This window comes from Lotus japonicus, chromosome 1 (genome assembly GCF_012489685.1).
Source record: "Lotus japonicus ecotype B-129 chromosome 1, LjGifu_v1.2".
NCBI classification, from domain to species: domain Eukaryota; kingdom Viridiplantae; phylum Streptophyta; class Magnoliopsida; order Fabales; family Fabaceae; genus Lotus; species Lotus japonicus.
Genome location: NC_080041.1, coordinates 134,977,803 through 134,996,339, shown reverse-complemented (window position 1 = coordinate 134,996,339; position 18,537 = coordinate 134,977,803). Strand labels below are relative to the sequence as shown.

The 18,537-nt window shown below is 34.6% G+C and overlaps 2 protein-coding genes across 4 annotated transcripts; one reads left to right on the top strand and one right to left on the bottom strand.

Annotated features, from left to right (window-relative positions):
* Window positions 1–668: 668 nt before the first annotated feature.
* Window positions 669–4,035, bottom strand: LOC130731236 (uncharacterized). 2 transcript variants are annotated; one of them, XM_057583464.1, is made up of 5 exons: window positions 3,778–4,035; window positions 3,555–3,703; window positions 3,285–3,446; window positions 1,492–1,607; window positions 669–898 (listed from the first exon to the last, which is right to left on the bottom strand). In XM_057583464.1, the coding sequence occupies exons 1-5, from the start codon at window positions 3,971–3,973 to the stop codon at window positions 895–897; spliced, it is 627 nt and encodes a 208-aa protein (XP_057439447.1). In that variant the 5' UTR covers window positions 3,974–4,035; the 3' UTR covers window positions 669–894. The 2 variants fall into 2 exon arrangements, with proteins under 2 accessions (XP_057439447.1, XP_057439446.1); XM_057583463.1 differs by having other exon boundaries at window positions 669–1,011; window positions 3,778–4,033.
* A 1,754-nt stretch (window positions 4,036–5,789) lies between these two features.
* LOC130731235 (uncharacterized) lies at window positions 5,790–16,219 on the top strand. Of its 2 annotated transcripts, none has more exons than XM_057583462.1 (19): window positions 5,790–5,947; window positions 6,777–6,883; window positions 7,497–7,655; window positions 7,822–7,887; window positions 8,003–8,092; window positions 8,263–8,568; window positions 8,739–8,836; window positions 9,237–9,272; window positions 9,353–9,473; window positions 9,605–9,841; window positions 10,242–10,337; window positions 10,426–10,491; window positions 10,652–10,690; window positions 10,806–10,940; window positions 11,403–11,764; window positions 12,221–12,314; window positions 12,546–12,737; window positions 15,180–15,302; window positions 15,769–16,219. In XM_057583462.1, exons 2-18 carry the CDS (start codon window positions 6,785–6,787, stop codon window positions 15,276–15,278), a joined length of 2,295 nt encoding a protein of 764 aa, XP_057439445.1. In that variant the 5' UTR covers window positions 5,790–5,947; window positions 6,777–6,784; the 3' UTR covers window positions 15,279–15,302; window positions 15,769–16,219. The 2 variants fall into 2 exon arrangements, with proteins under 2 accessions (XP_057439445.1, XP_057439444.1); XM_057583461.1 differs by lacking the exon at window positions 5,790–5,947 and adding an exon at window positions 6,670–6,691.
* The last annotated feature ends 2,318 nt before the right edge of the window (window positions 16,220–18,537 follow it).

Here is an 18,537-nt window from a genome sequence, read left to right as displayed (position 1 = left end):
AAATGGAGAGTAAAAATAAAGGAAGATGATCTTCTTATCCATAAGCCTGGCCAACTTTTTTTCATATTGCCAAACCTCAATGGTTCAGAGCATGTATGTTTGTTTGCTATCTAATGGAGATACTCACGTGTCAACGCGAAAGCAACTGAGGAGCTATCCATTTAACATGATTTTGATGAGAAATGCATAATATGTTTGGATGAAATTCTCTTTTCGAAGAATAAATTGACACTCATAATTTTTTACTCTAGTGAGATGCACACTTAAGTCTATCTATAGAATTGATTTTGACTATAGAATTAATTGTAGAATGATTTTCAACGCTCAAGAGTTGTGCAATTGGAAACCAAACACGCTATTGATCTTACTATTATTGCAGCTTGAGTACCAAATCCCAAATATTAGAGATGTATTAAAATAATAAAATGTTGATTTAAATCAGTGAACAAATAAGTTGAAATATGTCAACTTAAAAAATAGAGTAGATGGCAGATCAATGAAAGACATGTTTGCCCCATTTGTTTTCTGTTTGCCTTTCGGGAAAACACACATCACAACGCATAAAGGAAGAAACAAGATTCTGTCAAGTTAACTCAAATGTGGATCGCGCAACCGAAATTCCAAGATATAAGTACACCAAAGGACATAGCAACAAAATAAAGTATTGCTTCAACAAACTTCTTTTCTTGTTCTCTTGCCATTTTATGTAGGGGAAGTTAGGGAAGGAAGAGAACTAACTAAGTATTCTTCAAATGATCAAAAAGATTTTGTTCTCCCTATAAGCACTTCAAAAATTACAAAGCTTAACAAACTCAAGCAACTATTTGGCAAAATGTCTGATCCTAACATCAGTTAACTGTGAGAATGCTTGCAGTCTGAGTGCATAGAGCAGCTTCATCTGAAAACATGACTGCAGATCAGTTCAGTAATGCGTGAGCATCTCTAAATAGATCAGGCTACCTTGCAGTTTAATAGTTAGCCTCTCAATTCCTTCAATCCTTTGCACAGCATCTTCATAAGTAAATATTCAGAAGTTGATCAATTTCGAAAAAAATCTCATCATAACTATTCAAAACTTAAACATGACAAAATAAGTTCTTCCTTTTTTGACAGAAAAGAATAGAAAAAAAGAGAAATGTCGCGGAGTTAACTGTTTGAAAATAGACATGCAATAGTTTTCACACTACAATACATATTAAAACACCAAAATATGTAGCGAACTTCTAATACCATTGAATGAATAGAAAAGTTGTAAGGTATAGATATATGTTTAGCTAATGTTTAAAGATAATGCTGAGAAAACCCAAGAACTATAGCAAGCATAGATAGACAGTAAGATTTCACTTGTCTTTTTTTTGTGAACCTAATAATATTTTTTTGGGTGAACTAGATTTCACTTGTCTAAATTGATGAACAAAAAAAACAAAAAAATAGTCTGGAATCAGCTTGTTGCCTAATAAGTTTCTTAAAAAAAGTGAGAAGAAAATTAACCTTTTATATCTCTTTTTTGAACCACATGGACATGGTGCATTCCTGCTAATTTGTCCACTTTGAGCCAAATTAGACCTTGCATGATCCAATGGACTTGAACCAACCAGCTTTTGGACCTAGAGAACAAGAAATATAAACATGGATGGTTACACTCAAATTCAACACCCCATACAAGCATAGGATATGCATATACCCAAATTATTTGACACAACAAAGTGATATTCTTATCTTGCTACCTAATGCATAGAGTACTCACTAAACTCACATATATACAAAGAAGTTGATTATTGACTTATTTGCATTTAAGTTACTAGATACATATATCCAAATCATGAAAGCTACGAAAGCAATTCTGAATGCAATAAAAATATTAACAAGACAAGAAAAAATATCACACACTCACACACATAAGGATGCAGTTCTGAAATCTGATAGATCTTAACAGAAGTAGAGTATAATATATAGAATGCTTCAAGGCTAAGGTAAGCAACATAATATTGAGTATTCCGGTATGCATCAATCTCTCTAGGCTACATATAGTTCTGCTACCCGTTTAAGAAGCCATCAGATCTTCCATTAATTATCTAGGTAAACAAATTGTTGACTTCACCCAAGCTTGACACCTGGGTAAGCATATTTACCAAACCCCAAATGTCCGGCAAAAAAAGCCCAATCTAGACCTACTCTCGAGTAGAAACAAGGTCTGTTTGAGTAAATAGGTTATTTATGGCATGAAGTGTTTTTTCATGAGCTAATTTGATAAACTTAATGATATTAGCTCAAAATGGCTAATGGGTAGGTATAAGCGTTTATCACAAGCTAATCTATGCAGCTTATAAAAATAAGCTTAAAACAACTTATAGATAGGTCATAAGTTATATTCATAAGTTTACTCAAACACTTGCATAAGAGCTTATACCATAAAATAAGCTCAAATAACTTTCAAAGGCAATTGTTCGGTGACCAATCAGCACCTCCCAATCGGCACTCAATAACCACTTGTCGACAATCGTGATTACACAAAAAGTGCGCCTCCTGTTAACCCAATACAAAATACCAGTCAGATCTCCTTCTGAGTGTTGAGTGATAACACCATTACCCGTGACTCAACAACATAAATCTCGGTCCCATAGTCACTTGCCATTTGCAAATAGGTAACTTAGCATAATCCACAACCAGCAGTGCTACCCACAAAGTCAACGGCTCTCTGCCCCAGAAACGAGCGTGGCACTCAAAAACCTAAAATTGTACGCAAGCTTCTTACTACTTGTTCGATTAAACGGCACGTCAGGCAATCAAACAGCCCTCCCTAATCCGCATACCCCAGACCCCTCATGACAGCCCATCCAACCTCAAACACTACTACCTCCAAACCCATGAATCCAACCCTATAAAAGGCAGGAACCATGAACCATAAGTTACGCATACTTCACATCACTTCCCCACTTCTTAACGACGCTCTAACTTGGGCATCATAGTCTTTTTGCAGGTGCCGCTACCGGAATATCTATATGACCAAAGGTGCAGCCCCGAAGCACGAAAGACCACTACCTCCCCCAACGTTCCCTACTCAACAAAACACTCTCTTGAGTGATTGCTTGATTCTGTCCGATCAGCAACCATAATACAAAAGCAATAATTTCTTTTCTTTTCTTTTTAACCTTTCAATGAGCATCTAATCTAACAGCTATAAATAACAAATCAACAAAGTAAAATTTCTCAATTAGAAGGCGAATTGAGCCAGCTGAACTAGCTATGTTCTAAGGAGGAAGATGCATTGAAGCATTGCTTACCTCAGCAATGCTTGTTGGCATGGGTTTTCCTTCTTCTTTCAACTTCTCAATCTTCTTCTGCGCCTCTTTAGCCCAAGTAAACTTGGCAAGCGCATTCTCCACATCAATAATGGTGCAGTTACAATGCTTCGCGGCCGCTTGTTTCTGAGCACTCTGGAGCTTCTGAACACAAAATCATCATAAACCCTAAACCCTAAACAAATAAACAAGCAATGCCGAAAAATGTAATGGGAAATGAACCAATTATCAGAGAGTTGAATTGAAACCAACCTCTCCAGTAGGATCCAAAACACCGAGAAATCGAATAATGGCTTCGTTTTTCTCGAATGCGGTAGTGAAAGTGACTTCGCTGCTTCTCCCAACCACGTAATCCTTGAATGCTCCGATTTTCCGTGCCTTCTTCATTTCATCGGCGAAATCTGTGGAAGAAATTGGTTAAACCTAGAATGGTGAATGATGATGATGTTGGAGATGAAATTGAAATGGAACTGACGGAGGAGGGTGAATGAGTCGGTGGTGGAGGAGGGGTTTTCAGTGGTGGTGGTGGTTTTTTGGCCGGTGAAGACGGTTTTGACCTTGTCGACCCATGAATTCTGCAACTGCGGAGTGGAGAAGATGGACCTGGAGTTGGAGTACTGGGAAAGACGATGATGAATCTTGTTTGCGATTGTGATGCGAGTTGCAGCCATTGAACCAAGTAGCCAATTTTTTCCCTCACTTGCTCTTATAATTAGATTTTATATTAGGCTGTTCTAATTGTCTTGTAGCCATGATAAAGGCAAATTAATAGGTCTTTCAACAATTTATTCTCATACACGGGTAGTCGAATCATCAACTAAATACTTCGACTATTTATCAATTGTGTTTGAGGGGTGAGAATATGTTGGACGACCTAAGATCTAAGCATTGCATATACAGGTTGAACCTGCTTAATAGGTTGGACTACTTGTAAAAAATTTAAGACTTAAGTCTAGTGTGTTACATGTCATAGGTTTTTTCGGGTCGTGAAAATCTAATTTGGTCAGATAGTCTAAATATGATATACTTTATAATATCTTCCGATATATCAAAAAAGATATACTTTATAATAAGATTTTATCGTCGACCAACGAACTTATTTGTAAAGAGTCTATCAAACTTATACGTTAACATGTTAAATTTTACTAATAATACATTTTTATAAATAGACTATGAATATTATAATTTTTTGAATTAGATGAAAATAAGCTAAATTGTGTTGATCTTTTAGGATATATGAGCCTATTTAAAATCTCACTTCAAAAAAGGTATTTGAATATATCATAAATCCATTCTAGAATAAACTAATATCCTTAAGTTACAAATTAAATATCTTTTTTTTTTGTAAACATTAAATATCCTTTTTTTTTAATCCTTAAATCATTATATTTTTTATATGTCAACTTGTTTAAATATTAAAAAATGTAAATAATATAATCAATATGTTAGAACAAAAGTAATAGAAATATGAGAAAATATATTTATATTAATCGTATGTCCTAACCTAATCATGAGCTCAATGTGATATCTCCTCAACTCATAGTACCAAGTTCTCAATTTTCTCAAAATTCCTAGGAGCATTCCCTTGTAACGCACTATATGTGTTATTTGAGTGAATGTACTTTTAACTAATTTAAGGACAAATACAAACACACCACATAAATATATGTGAGTCATTTTGCATAATTGATTTTCGTCCTGTAACCAATTTTGGCAGAAGCTTGAGGGAGCAACTTCATGAGTCAAATGTAATTAATTTTGTGATTTTACAATTATATTTCACAATTTCATGATATTACTTTAAAAAATATATTTTAAATTAATGTATAAAAAAACTATATATATTCTAAATAAATGTATCCAAATATTCACAAGCTCCTATGGATTACAAGAAGAAAGATCTATCACTAAAGTAATATGTATGTAATAATTATACATGATAATATGTGTTAGATAATAATATCATATCTTACATGAGATTTGTCACAACTTTTATATATATATAATATATATATATATATATTATTGAGAAAACCCACCTTAGGTACACAATATCTACTCAACTCTAATCCTTATTTTTCTTCAACTTCGCTGACTTGAGCGTCTACCTACGTACTCACCTGATCAATGGACATTAGAAGAACGAAGCAACCATACTCAACAACGAAGCCACCATACATAATGGATATGAGAAGAAATAAGTCACTATACTCAAGAATGAAGCCACCATGCATAGGTTCGACATTCTCTTACGCACACATCAATGACAATGCTGATAGAAAGTGGATCAATATCGTTAGAGTTATTTTGAGTTGAAAGTAAAGTGATTCATATTTTGATACGTTTATCAATAATGCGATTTCTGTAGAGTTATGTTGCTAAATCGAGTTATGAAACCCCACAATTGATTTACCATCAAGTGAAAAGACCATCTTGCCCCTAAATTGAAAAGAACACAATGGGTCAAACCCCATAGAATCTACCAGAATAAATTTGGACACCCATGTCCGATACCCTTCACTTTCTCTCTCCTCCATGTTAATCTGCAAAATCACTTTCTCTCTCCATAGTTGAAACTTCAGCTTCTTCAGAACAACAAAACCAAGCAGAAAAAAAGTGCTTCAAGTTCATCACTGATCATCACGGTTAGTGCTTCACCTTTCGCTTCCACTGTTCCATCTTCTCCTTCTGCAGCTTGATTTCGTTTCTTCAGATTGTTCACTCTTTCCGATTCTAGACAAGATTTTCTTTTCTTTTTGCATCTTGTACTAAGCTGGTCTTAGCTCACAGCGTTGAACTCATGATCGAGCTGGTTAATCTGTGTGAAAGTTTGTGCTTTTTTGTTTTTCTGACATTTTTTCCCTTCTACTTCTGTATCGGGTATGATTTGGGGTATTGGGTAGCTTCATCTGGTTCAGCCTGCTATGTCTTATAGGTTTATGTTTGGTGATTCATTAGAAAAATTTGGCTTTTTGGTTTAATTCAAACTGGGTCCTGGTGGTTTTGATATGCAATTGCCAATTGTGCTTTGACTGGTTGTTCAGAATCTCAGGTAGTATAGAAAATATGGTTTTGGATTTCAGCTGGATACTGAGGTTACTATGGTATGGTTGCAAGAGATGAACTAGTTGATGAAGGGATTGGAATTGTAGATTTTGGTGACATTAGTTGGGATATTGGGATTTGAGAAGACCATGGTAGAAAATAAATGATACTACTACTTAGTACTTAGCTACTGATACAAAGATTTATCAGTGGTAGTTTATTTAATCTAAGAGCTTCAGGTTATGCGGTTTGGCGGGTTTTCCTAATGGCTAATGCATGTCTGAATATGGCTTCAGTTGAGGTGTTTGGATTTGTCTTTATTGCATCCCTTGAAATGTTTCTAAGTAGGTTTCTTTAATTGGAAACTTGGAATTGTTTTATTTCATTTTTACTCTTGGGAATGCTATTTATTTATGTGTGCTGTAATAGATTTTGCAATGCACCGCGTGGGTAGTGCGGGTAACACAAGCAATTCAACTCGCCCTCGTAAGGAGAAGAGATTTACCTATGTGTTGAATGATTCTGATGGTACAAAGGTGAACTTGCGATTTCTTTATATTAAGAACAGTCAAGTTTCTTGCTTGCTTATTGTAGTGGCATTTTTTATCCCTATGAATTTTTTATCTTGATATTGTGCCTCTAAAGCTGTTAACTAGTTTAGACTAATTGGGTTGTTGTTAAATAAACGCATGTAAATTTGCCTTTGAAACTGCAGTTTCCCCTCCTTGAATGATTAGTGACATCAAATTTGTCCTCAAATGATAATATTTGGTCATTGCATCACATCAATTTAGTCATAGTAAACAGTATGTGGCTGATTTTGATGTTAAAAACCTATAATTTGAATACAAATTTGATGTAATAATCTTTCGACGGCAAAGTTGATGTTATAATAAATTTTACAAGACCAAAATGGAAATATAAATTTTAGCATTATTCGCCTCTCAACAGTAGAGACATGGACCCTTTTGTGGGTTGCATATTTCCCCTTCATTTTTTTAATATTTATCCAATAGTTTCGTTCATGGTTCGTATAGTACTTGACTTCTTTCTGCTAGATACTTAGAATTTTGCTTTGAATATTGAATGTTTTCTTACTTCTTAGTTGCATTTTTCTACCTTCATTTGATAGTTGGCTCTTTTCTGCAGCATTGTGCAGGCATAAATTGTTTGGCTCTACTTACATCTGCGGCATCTGATGGGTCTGATTATCTCTTCACTGGGAGCCGTGATGGAAGGCTAAAACGATGGGCGCTGGCTGAGGATGCAGTGACATGCTCTGCTACCTTTGAATCTCATGTGGATTGGGTAATCTTTATATTTATTTTTTCTTTTTAATTTTTCTTCCCTTCCAATCTTAAGATGACATTATTTTAAGAACATCTGGAGTCTGGAGCACAGAAAGACTTTATTGACATGTGCATAGCAAAATAAGATACAGTTGGTTAGATAAATGTTATTTTTATTCTTGCAGGTTAATGATGCTGTTCTTGTTGGTGATAATACACTCGTTTCTTGTTCTTCAGATACAACTCTTAAGGTTTATTGATTGCTAAATTTTATTTGATCTGATCAGTCCTTGCTACTGCAATGGTACCAGTACTAAAATGATTTACTCCTTTTGTTTTCGCTGGGTTGCTGTGTGTTAATGCTAGACATGGAATGCCTTCTCTGTTGGATCTTGTACCAGGACGCTCCGCCAACACTCTGATTACGTTACTTGTCTTGCAGCAGCAGGAAAAAATGTAATGTTCTTCAGGCTTCATAGTTTTCTTAGGTGTATCAAGAAAGAGTTCCTTATATTGTTTTTGCATGAAACACATGTAATCTGATGGATATTTTGGTTGAATTATAACTTTGTATTGTATATTGTCAAATCCATTCTCTGATCCTTTAATAGTGTTATGCATTTTAGTGCAATATTGTTGCCTCTGGTGGCCTTGGTGGGGAGGTTTTTATATGGGATCTCGAAGGTGCGCTTGCTCCAGTCTCTAAGTGCAATGATGCTGCGGTTGATGAATCCTCAAATGGGATCAATGGTTCTGGCAACTCACTACCTTTGTCAAACATACGTACTATCAGCTCAAGCAATAGTATATCCGTGCACACTACTCCAACTCAGGGGTACATTCCAATTGCTGCCAAAGGACATAAGGAGTCTGTTTATGCATTGGCAATGAATGAAGGTGGAACAGTTCTTGTCTCTGGTGGCACAGAAAAGGTACAAATGGAATATGCTCTGACAGTCCGACTTATTGAGCCTTCTTTACTTTTGGAATGTTAAGACGAGGTTATTGTCTGAAGTATAGTAGCTTGAATTTTGTTGGGTTGATTATGGGAGACCTTGACAATTTCTTCTTTTATTTATTTATTTCTTTGGGGGATTTCTAGGTTATTCGTGTCTGGGACCCAAGATCAGGATCAAAGACTTTAAAGCTAAGAGGGCATGCAGATAACATCAGGGCCCTGCTTCTGGATTCTACTGGCAGGTTGTAGAGTGGTTATCTAAGTTTAGCTGCAAATTTTCAGTTGACATTTATATTTTGAAGTTAGTAACTTGCTTTGTCCTTTACTTATTTGTAATTTTTTATTTTCATAAACTCTCTCTCTCTCACACACACACACACAGAAGATCTTTATTTTATGCATTTATATGTTTTCCTACAACATATAGATAACTATGCTCATGAGCGACGTATAATACTTTAATTGGCTGTTACAGTGTACTGCTATTTAATAGTCAGTATGGTGAATGAAATGCTGTTGGGTTTTGTTTGCTACTGTAGGCTGCCATGCCTCCTTTCATTGGATAGAATTGCTAGCGCAAATTAAGTATTTTTTTTATAAATAACATGTCTGCTATAATATTTGTAACATTCATTACTGCAGGTATTGTTTATCAGGATCTTCAGACTCTATGATAAGGTAATGATTCATATGGCGTGCAAGTATTTCTTTTGATTTTTTGTGTGGTTGAGTTTTAACCTGTCCAATTTTCCTCATAGGCTTTGGGATATAGGTCAGCAAAGATGTTTGCATACTTATGCTGTTCATACAGATTCTGTTTGGGCCCTTGCCAGCACCCCAACATTTAGTCATGTTTATAGCGGTGGGAGAGACTTTTCAGTGAGTTCGACTTTTCATTAAAATAGCATTCATGCTATTTTTCCATTACCGTAACTCTAATATATGTGACATCTCATTCTATTTAACTAGTGAAGCTCATATTCTAATGCCTAATACTTTTATACCTTAAGTTATACTTGACAGACTTGCAAACAAGAGAGAGTAGTTTACTTTGCACAGGCGAGCACCCTATTCGTCAATTGGCTTTGCATGATGATAGCATATGGGTTGCATCAACGGATTCTTCAGTTCATAAATGGCCTGCTGAAGGATCCAACCCTCAAAAGATTTTCCAAAGAGGCAATTCTTTTTTAGCTGGAAACTTGTCATTTTCAAGAGCAAGGGTGTCACTAGAAGGATCTACCCCTGTATGTTACTTTTATTTGAGAAACAAACCGTCCATATTAATTTTCTATTATTTCATCTTCAAAATGTTGTGTTCCTCTTGGAAGTAATAATACCTGTTTCATATGTAAATGGAGAATGCTAGTGAGTGCCCTAGGAGCACTTGTTAAAGAAACAATATTCAAGAAAATGAAAATTATCTTGAAAATGAAAAAAAAAATCAAATTTAACTCTTTTAAAGGTCCTAAATAGATTTATACATGAAGAATGGTAGTTTACATATCCCATTTCCCATATTATTGCTTTGTGAATATGAAGGAGTTTGTATTCTAAGCAAGTTTTGTTAAGAAAAGAAAAAATCGTTTTGGTTCTTTCTGTTTTGGGGAACTAATATTGTCCATTTTGTTTACAAATTGTCAATAGGTTCCTATATATAAAGAACCTGCCTTAACTATTGTTGGCAACTCTGCAATTGTGCAACATGAAGTTTTAAATAATAAAAGACATGTGCTGACGAAGGTAATAATGGTGTTTTTTTCATGCCATTAGGCCATCCGTGCTTATACTGTCTGTTAATAATCTTTGTCTGTTATGACTCTTGGTGTAGGATACATCTGGTTCAGTGAAGTTGTGGGAGATTACTAAAGGTGTTGTGGTTAAAGATTATGGAAAGGTGACAACCGGTTGCATTTTCATTTGGTAACTTACGTTGCGATCCGTTTGCTTATGAAGGAGCTTTGCTTTAATGAATGATATTTGCAAATTTCAACTATATTTGATAGGGCTATTTTGTTGGTTCATAATAGCTCATGCTTTGCTTTCGAATTATTTAGGTTTCATTTAAGGAGAAAAAGGAAGAGCTATTTGAGATGGTATGATTATTGAATTTTATTTGTAATTATACTTTACATTTTTTAAGAAAAATAATGATTTAAAATAGTTTTTTAGTTCTGGCTGGATTTTATTTTTCTTTCGGTGCTGCTTCAGGTAAGCATTCCCGCATGGTTCACAGTGGATACCAGGCTTGGAAGTTTGTCAGTCCATTTGGACACTCCCCAATGCTTTTCTGCGGAGATGTACTCAGTAGATCTTAACATTGCAGGCAAGGCTGAAGATGATAAGGTAATGGCTTCATTGTTGTAAGCAATTTACCTACCCTTATCTTAAATTCCTTATTGTATTGATTTTGCTCCTAGTTTTTAGTATGCTGTAACAGTTAGTGTCAACTTTATGCGACTATTTGGTTGTTATTATTGACTATAATGAGTGTTTTCAGGTTTATTTAATTGTTAGCATTCAGCTTCATGTACGTGCCATTTATTATATTCAGTGGCATGAAACCATCTTCCTATCTTAGTCTCTATTGTTTCTCAATCAGAAATGTTTCCTCTCATGAGAGGATCAGTATCACACACATGGAGTATTTTAAGTCATATTTCTGTTGAACTGGCATTAGCAGTGTTATATTATACACTTCTGTAGTTTCAACTTTCAAGAAATGAGATTCATGCATATAATGGAAGTATGAGAATGTTTTCAGTAGTGTACTGTCAACAATCCAACTTAATGCTTGTTATTCTGCAGGTTAATTTGGGTCGAGAAACCCTTAAAGGACTATTGGTTCATTGGTTGAGAAAACGAAAGCAAAGAATGGGATCCCCAGCTCCAGCTAATGGGGAATTATTATCTGGGAAGGATATTGCCTCTAGAAGTATTATCCATTCAAAAGTTGAGGTTGATGGTAGTTCTGAGAGTGATGCTATGGTCTATCCTCCATTTGAATTCTCAGTTACTTCCCCTCCTTCCATTGTTACTGAGAGCACTCATGGAGCTCCGTGGAGAAAAAAGATTACTGATTTAGATGGAACAGAGGATGAGAAAGACTTCCCCTGGTGGTGTCTGGACTGTGTTTTGAATAATCGGTTAACTTCTAGAGAAAATACGAAGTAATTTTTTGCCTTCCTCTTCATTTTTCCCTCCCTAAATGGTTGCATTGATGCGTGGTGGTTTTTGAAAGGAAGAAACCACACTCATGAAAATTTCAATACTTTTTCAATGAAGCACAATTGTTGCTGAATTCTATGATAGTGATGATCATAGACAATGTTTTGATGATTCATAGTTTCTGTGAGCCTTGTTTTCTGAATGTGAATTTGACTCAAGTTATATGGTGGTACTTAACGCTGCTTTTCTAATTGACATCAATTGCTGTGGTTAACTTAGTATATATTGCTCGTCTTTCTATGTGTTGGTCACGGCTATATCTTACTTCTGTAGATATAGACCAATGGAAATTGTCTATGAAGAAGTATGATAGCATTTTTTAGCATGATTATCATTGGTCTCAGATCAGTTACGAAATGTTCTTTTTTATATAGTTTCTTTTGTGATAACCTCTGCAGGTGCAGTTTCTATTTGCATCCATGTGAAGGCTCTCCAGTCCAGATCCTCACACAAGGGAAGCTAAGTGCCCCACGTATATTAAGAATAAACAAAGTGAGTTTTGATTTTCATATTTATATTAATTGACAATTCAGAAATATTAATTTTGTTAATAATTTTTACATGTGTCGTTTATTTTGGTCATGCTTTCCAAAAAGGATTAGTATGTTTTATTTCGAAAATCAGTTTTTTTTTGGGTGTTTGCGTGGACTCTGTAGGCATATTTTCCCCAGTTGATAATACATTTCTGAATGATCAACTTAGCTTTCCTTTTTTGTTGCTTAGGTTATTAATTATGTAGTAGAAAAGATGGTGCTCGATAAACCTTTAGATAACTTACATGCCGATGGTAGTTTTGCCCCTGGACTTGCTGGGTCACAGTCACAGCATCTAGCAGTTGGGGATGGATCTTTCAGATCTGGATTTAAGCCCTGGCAAAAGCTTAAACCTTCTATCGAAATATTGTGCAACAATCAGGCAAGTTCTTTGTTCTCTTACATGCAGTCTTATGACAGTGGATATAAATAGTTTTCTGGATGCTGAAATCTAGCAAGTTCATGCTTTAGTTTTCTCTAGCTGGCTTACTTATCAATTCACGTATATGCTTTCTAGATTCTTTTCCATTCATGCATATACCATTTATGGTCTCCCACTGTGGTGTTTTCTGTATGTCATTGAGTACATCATATATCCTGAAAATTATGTACTTTCGCATTTTAGATCATAAACTTATAGTTGCAACTTTGACTAACTTCTAGAATCATGATGTAGGATGAATTGACAATCTTTTCAGTAGCCTTAAATCTGCTTTAAATATTCTTGGTTTTATTATTCCTAAAATCAGCTCAATGTGCCTTTTACCTATGATTTCAAATGATTGATTGACAACTGTGCTTCATTTCCAGCAACAAACATGCTTCTTTTAGCACACATTTATAGTCTGATTATTGGATGTGATAAGATGAGGATATAATGAGACTTCTTTAGACTTAAATTCTTCATCTGTTCTGTTGATATGCCTTCGATTATGAAGTTCTGTTCCTGCCTGATGTTGTACGCATCTAGGTGAAGCCTAATGATGGTTATATTGTAGTCTTAAAATTTAGGCTTAAATAAGTTTTTGGTCCCTAACCTTTACCAAATGCTTGGTTTTCGTCTCTCACCGGAGCAAAGGTGGGCTTTAGTCCCTAACCTTTGTCAAAACGTTTGGTTTTCATCCCTCCGGAACTCTGGGTCAACGCCGGAGCTCCGGTGGCTCATGTGGCAATGCCACATGGGATTAATGAGGCCAGGTGTTAATTTTTTTTTTAATTAATAACAAATTAACTCACTAATTAAAAACACTTAACCCACTAATTAAAAACCTCAAAGAAACTAAACACACTTTCTTCATTAGATCTGGAAAAATCTCTTCATCTTCATATGCCCATTCATCCTTAATCCTCCCCCGCTTATAAAAAAAAAAAAATCCTTAATCCTCCCCCTTCATCCCTTTTCTCTGATAACTCTAAATTAAATAATAAAACCCCACCTTCAAACCTCAATTTCAATCTGTTCATCTTCAAACCCCATTTCATCACATGTTTTGGGTCAATTTTTTCAACCAAAGGGAAAAGCTTCAAGTATCCACCGTCTTCACCATCAACACAGTCCTCCTCCATCTTTTTCATTCTGATCCCAAATGCTTTGAAGGTCACACCTTTCCTCTTCAACCCTTCAAATCCCAACTCAAATGCATCCAAACCCATCAAACCCTTCTAAGCCATCGTTTCCCCGGAGCTCGCCTCACCAAATCCATAAACAACCAAAGGCCAGATTGTCCCCACCGTGACTCTAACAGATCAAGAACCAGGACGAAGAAATCGAGCAGACCGAGAGCCTGGTTCTCTATTTTCTCTTCTCTGTTCGATTTTCTGGGTTTTTGGTGAAGCTCGATGGTCATGGTGGTGGAACAAGGTGGCTTTAGTGAGAAAGGGGTGACTTTCTGACGGAGGAGGCGTTATGTTGGTGAAGTCGCGTTCTGGAGGGCTGGTGGTTTTGATGTGCGTTTGTAAAAACGCATAAACACAGATCTGTAGCAAAACTTGCCTTCCAGCGAAAGGGATAAATTTGAGCGGTGGGTGTTGGGCGTTGGCGTTTGCACACATCTGTTCGCATACCTCTGTGTAGCTTTTCGTATGATTTGGGGTGGCAAATTCATTGTTGTTCTGTTGAGAATTTTAGGAGAGGGGCCTCTCCACATCTTGATTCAGTCTGTTTCAATTCAGTTCGCTTGATTCAATTCAGTTCTAGCACATTTTCCATGTATTATGCTTGATTCAATTATGTTTCAATTGGATTTGGTTGAAGGAAAGGGAAAAATTGGTTTTTGTTTCTTGTTGTTTTTGGATTTCTTGATGCTTCTTTATTTGTTTCCAGATTTTGTGTTGTTGATTTATTGGAGATTAATATGAAGGAGAATTAGATATTAATGATTTAATTAAAATTAAGATAAATAAGTTAATATTTTTTTTATTTTTAGAATTTTAAACAATTTTTTAAAAAAAATTAATTAGTTTTTTTGTTAATTTAAATGAAAAAACAAATTCCACGTCAGCTTATTAATCTCATGTGGCATTGCCACATAGGCCACCGGAGCTCCGGCGTTGACCCAGAGCTCCGGAGAGATGAAAACCAAACGTTTTGGTAAAGGTTAGGGATCAAAAACTTATTTAAGCCTAAAATTTATCATAGAGTTCCTGTTTGTACTTCCGTTTAATTATTCTTGTGTATGTTCTAATTAAGTTTTTGAACTTATAATGACAGAGCTCTCTTTTTTAGTGAAAGAAAATATTATTGACTAGATGGTGTTTTATTTTATTTACACTGGTCATTTCTTTAAGTAAGGTAGATTTAGTGAACTGTTTTGTTTATTTCCAGGTGTTATCTCCTGAAATGAGCTTAGCCACAGTACGAGCTTATATATGGAAGAAATCAGATGACCTGGTCCTAAATTACAGAGTGGCTCAAGGCAGGTGATCACAAATTGCATATGCATCAGAGGTGGGTAATCTTGAGCTTTGCTTAGCGTTTATAAACTACAATATGATATTGATGCTTTAATGGCTTTCACTCCTTTTGTTTTTGTTTTTTGTTTTTTTTTAATATAGTTTACAGCAAGGAGAAGTTCTTTTTTGGGATAGTATTTCTTTTTTCAATTGATGTATATGTCGATAAAAGAAATCTGAGGTGATGAGAGACCTAATCTTTGTCAAACAATCTGCTCTGCTCAAATTGGATGAAATAATTACTACAAGTTTTACATGTGTGCAAACGGTCATTATTGGTATCACAAATAACTAAAATGTTTTGGATGAATTACTTAACCATTTTTTTTTTCTTACAATGCTTTAAGTTTTATCAATAAAAGAACAATAATTAGTTTTATTTTCTTTCTATTAAAATATATATACTTGATTTATGTTGTCTTAGCATGAGATGCAGACTATATTATGATTTATACTTGCAGGTTTTCTATGCTTGTGTAAAATACCCCCAAGCACCGGTTCTTCTTTTGTTGCGTGCATTGGTTGGTGGCATCGTAAGAATTTTGTAAATTCTGAGCTCTTATTTATCACCAAATTTAGTAACATTCTCTAAACCTGCTTGGATAGTTTTTTTCTTTAGTGGAGAGCTGTTACTGTAAATTTTGAATATATCTAGCTGGTGTGCATAATCTTCATCTGGCATGATCAAGATTTTTAATCGATTCTGTTGAGAATCACTGGGAGTCATACTGGTATATTGGTTTTTTTTAGGAATCAGGTAGTAAATTTAGAGATGACAACTAAAACATTGTAAATCTGAATTGTGCGTTAAATACCTGGCCTTTGAAATTCTGTTCTCCAGGCTCCAGGGCATGTTCGCATCCCTCCGGACATTTTCCTTAATAAAATTTGTTCATTGTTAATTGCTATCAATATTGTTATCAAGTTCAAATTAGTCATTTAGTGGAGTTCTCAGCTAATCCTTTATTTTTATCCTGTATTTTCCCCCCTTTCCTGTGTATGTATATTTGAGTATATTCAATATGCTATCCTAAGATGAGGCACTGTTATTAGGCATTAAAATTTAGTGAAGCTATGACTGTAGTAGTTGTAGCGTTAGCATTATTGGCTTTGAAATTTTTAAGTTAAAACTATACTCATTGTACTAACGGTAAATCTTATGGAAATGGATATTGGATGAAATGAAATTGGGTCATACTTCTGCGAGTCAATATACCAGGTGGTGGTTGTCATATTTCTATTCATTTTTAATCAAGTATTAGCAAGAAACATGCCATGTTCTATTAGTACAAGAATGCGACTGTCATTTCTTAAAAATTTAAAAATGGTGTAGAACTAGCTTTTATATAGTACAGTGTGGATCAATATTTTTTCGTGTGAAAACTCTCTCATGTCAACACTAATATGACCATACTTTTAAGTCAGGTACACCATCCGGTCATTATTATAAGCAAAAGTTGACCACATACATCATTTATTAAATGAATTTAAAAATCTAACTTTTGCTTATAATAGTGATCGGAGGGTGTATGTTTACAATGAAGCTTGTGTGTGTTCTTATTAAAGTTGCACATGTTCTAAGATGGGAAAACATGATGAAAGCAATAAATGGTAGTTGCTGCCTTAAAATATTAAACCCAACATTCAATTACAAAAATTACAAAACAGCAACAAAGATCCTTCTGAGTGAGAAGCCCACTACCTTCTGAGTGAGAAGCCCACTACCGTCCCTCGAGGAGACCGATTAAAAAAATATGTCTCATTAAAACCTTACCAGAAAAAACTCCTTGGAAAAACCTGGTGAAGGAAAAAGAGTACATTTCAATAATCAAGAAGAAGTCTCTAAGGGGGACTATGCAAAATAATTAGCAAAGATCCAGCAAACCAATCCAGTGTCTTCAATTAGTGAAGCAGCCAAAAACAACAAGATAATTCCCATTAAGATAGCAAGAAAATTAAACCGAACATGACATTAGTCTATCCTACTCTTGATAATTCAAACGCTGTCAGGACAAGTCTTTTTTGTTATGGATACAAAGTGTACAGCAAAACAGTTTACAATACAAACACCATTTATCTTTTTATTTTGCAAACTTTTGATTATAAGACAAAGGAAATGAAAGACAATGGGAATGGTAATTGCTACACGCAACTTAATTTGAGGCCTACTTTGTTTGCTGACACTTGTGTCTGTGGCCCAATCACAACCACCACATTGAGAAGATGGATGCTGAGAATAATACATGTACTCCTTGGCCCTCATTGAAATATCTCTTTAGCACCAAAAAATCTCTTTTAACACTTTTAATTTATTTTAAATTATTTACATTGTATTAATTATTTTAATAATATATTTATTTATTGATTTATTGATATCTCTCATCAGACCACTACAATTAGTCAACTACTTTTATTACACACTATTATCAATTTGCTACTCCGATATACCTTATTTATGCATTCTAATTTGTCACCAATGTTTGAATTTTGTTTTTTGAAAGAATGTTTGAACTAATCATCAATAGACCATAAATTTGATAAGGGTATTTTATTTAAAATAGTTTATTTTAATATAATTATTTTATTGGAATATGTTGTAAATATATTATTTATCACTTGACCTTTGGAGAATTTAATAGCTGAAACTTTATTGTACTTGAGAGTTACTATTAGATTAATATAAGGGTAGAATTGAAAAAATGATTATAAATAAGTTGTGCGCGTTGTGTGTTAAAAGATATTTAAAAGAGAAAGGATGTATACTTTCAATTTTTTAGTGCTTTTAAGACATTAGTTAATAAACCATTTTTGGTGACTTTTCGATAAATGTTTTTCTTTAAAATGATATCAAAGGATAACCGATGTAATACATTTAAGGAATGGAGGTATTTAAGGTACTCCCTCCGTCCCTAATTATAAGCTAACATTGAGACTTTTTTTGTGTCACTAAATATAAGCTAATCTTGCAAAAATTAATATTTCTTTCCATATTCACCCTTGCATTTATTGGTAGTGGAGCACCACCATTAGTAGTACAATGATGAAAAAGTGTTATCATAAATAGGGGTAAACATAGAAAGTTGTACATTTTTTTTGAAAACCAATGCATCAATTAAGGCTTTCTTAATAAGTGTGATTTTTACAATTTTAGCTTATAATTAGGGACGGAGGGAGTAAGATTTATAATACTAATTGGTTTATTAAAGTGGGTGCGTTTAATGTGCACCACT

Coding starts and splice junctions, on each gene's coding strand:
- LOC130731236 (XM_057583463.1), bottom strand. CDS start 3,973: ATGGCTGCAACTCGCATCACAATCGCAAACAAGATTCATCATCGTCTT. Junction 3,447..3,554: donor TTTTGGATCCTACTGGAGAG/GTTGGTTTCAAT, acceptor TTTTGTGTTCAG/AAGCTCCAGAGTGCTCAGAA. Junction 1,608..3,284: donor TGCCAACAAGCATTGCTGAG/GTAAGCAATGCT, acceptor CTTGTTCTCTAG/GTCCAAAAGCTGGTTGGTTC.
- LOC130731235 (XM_057583461.1), top strand. Junction 10,691..10,805: donor AGGAAGAGCTATTTGAGATG/GTATGATTATTG, acceptor GTGCTGCTTCAG/GTAAGCATTCCCGCATGGTT. Junction 11,765..12,220: donor ACTTCTAGAGAAAATACGAA/GTAATTTTTTGC, acceptor TAACCTCTGCAG/GTGCAGTTTCTATTTGCATC.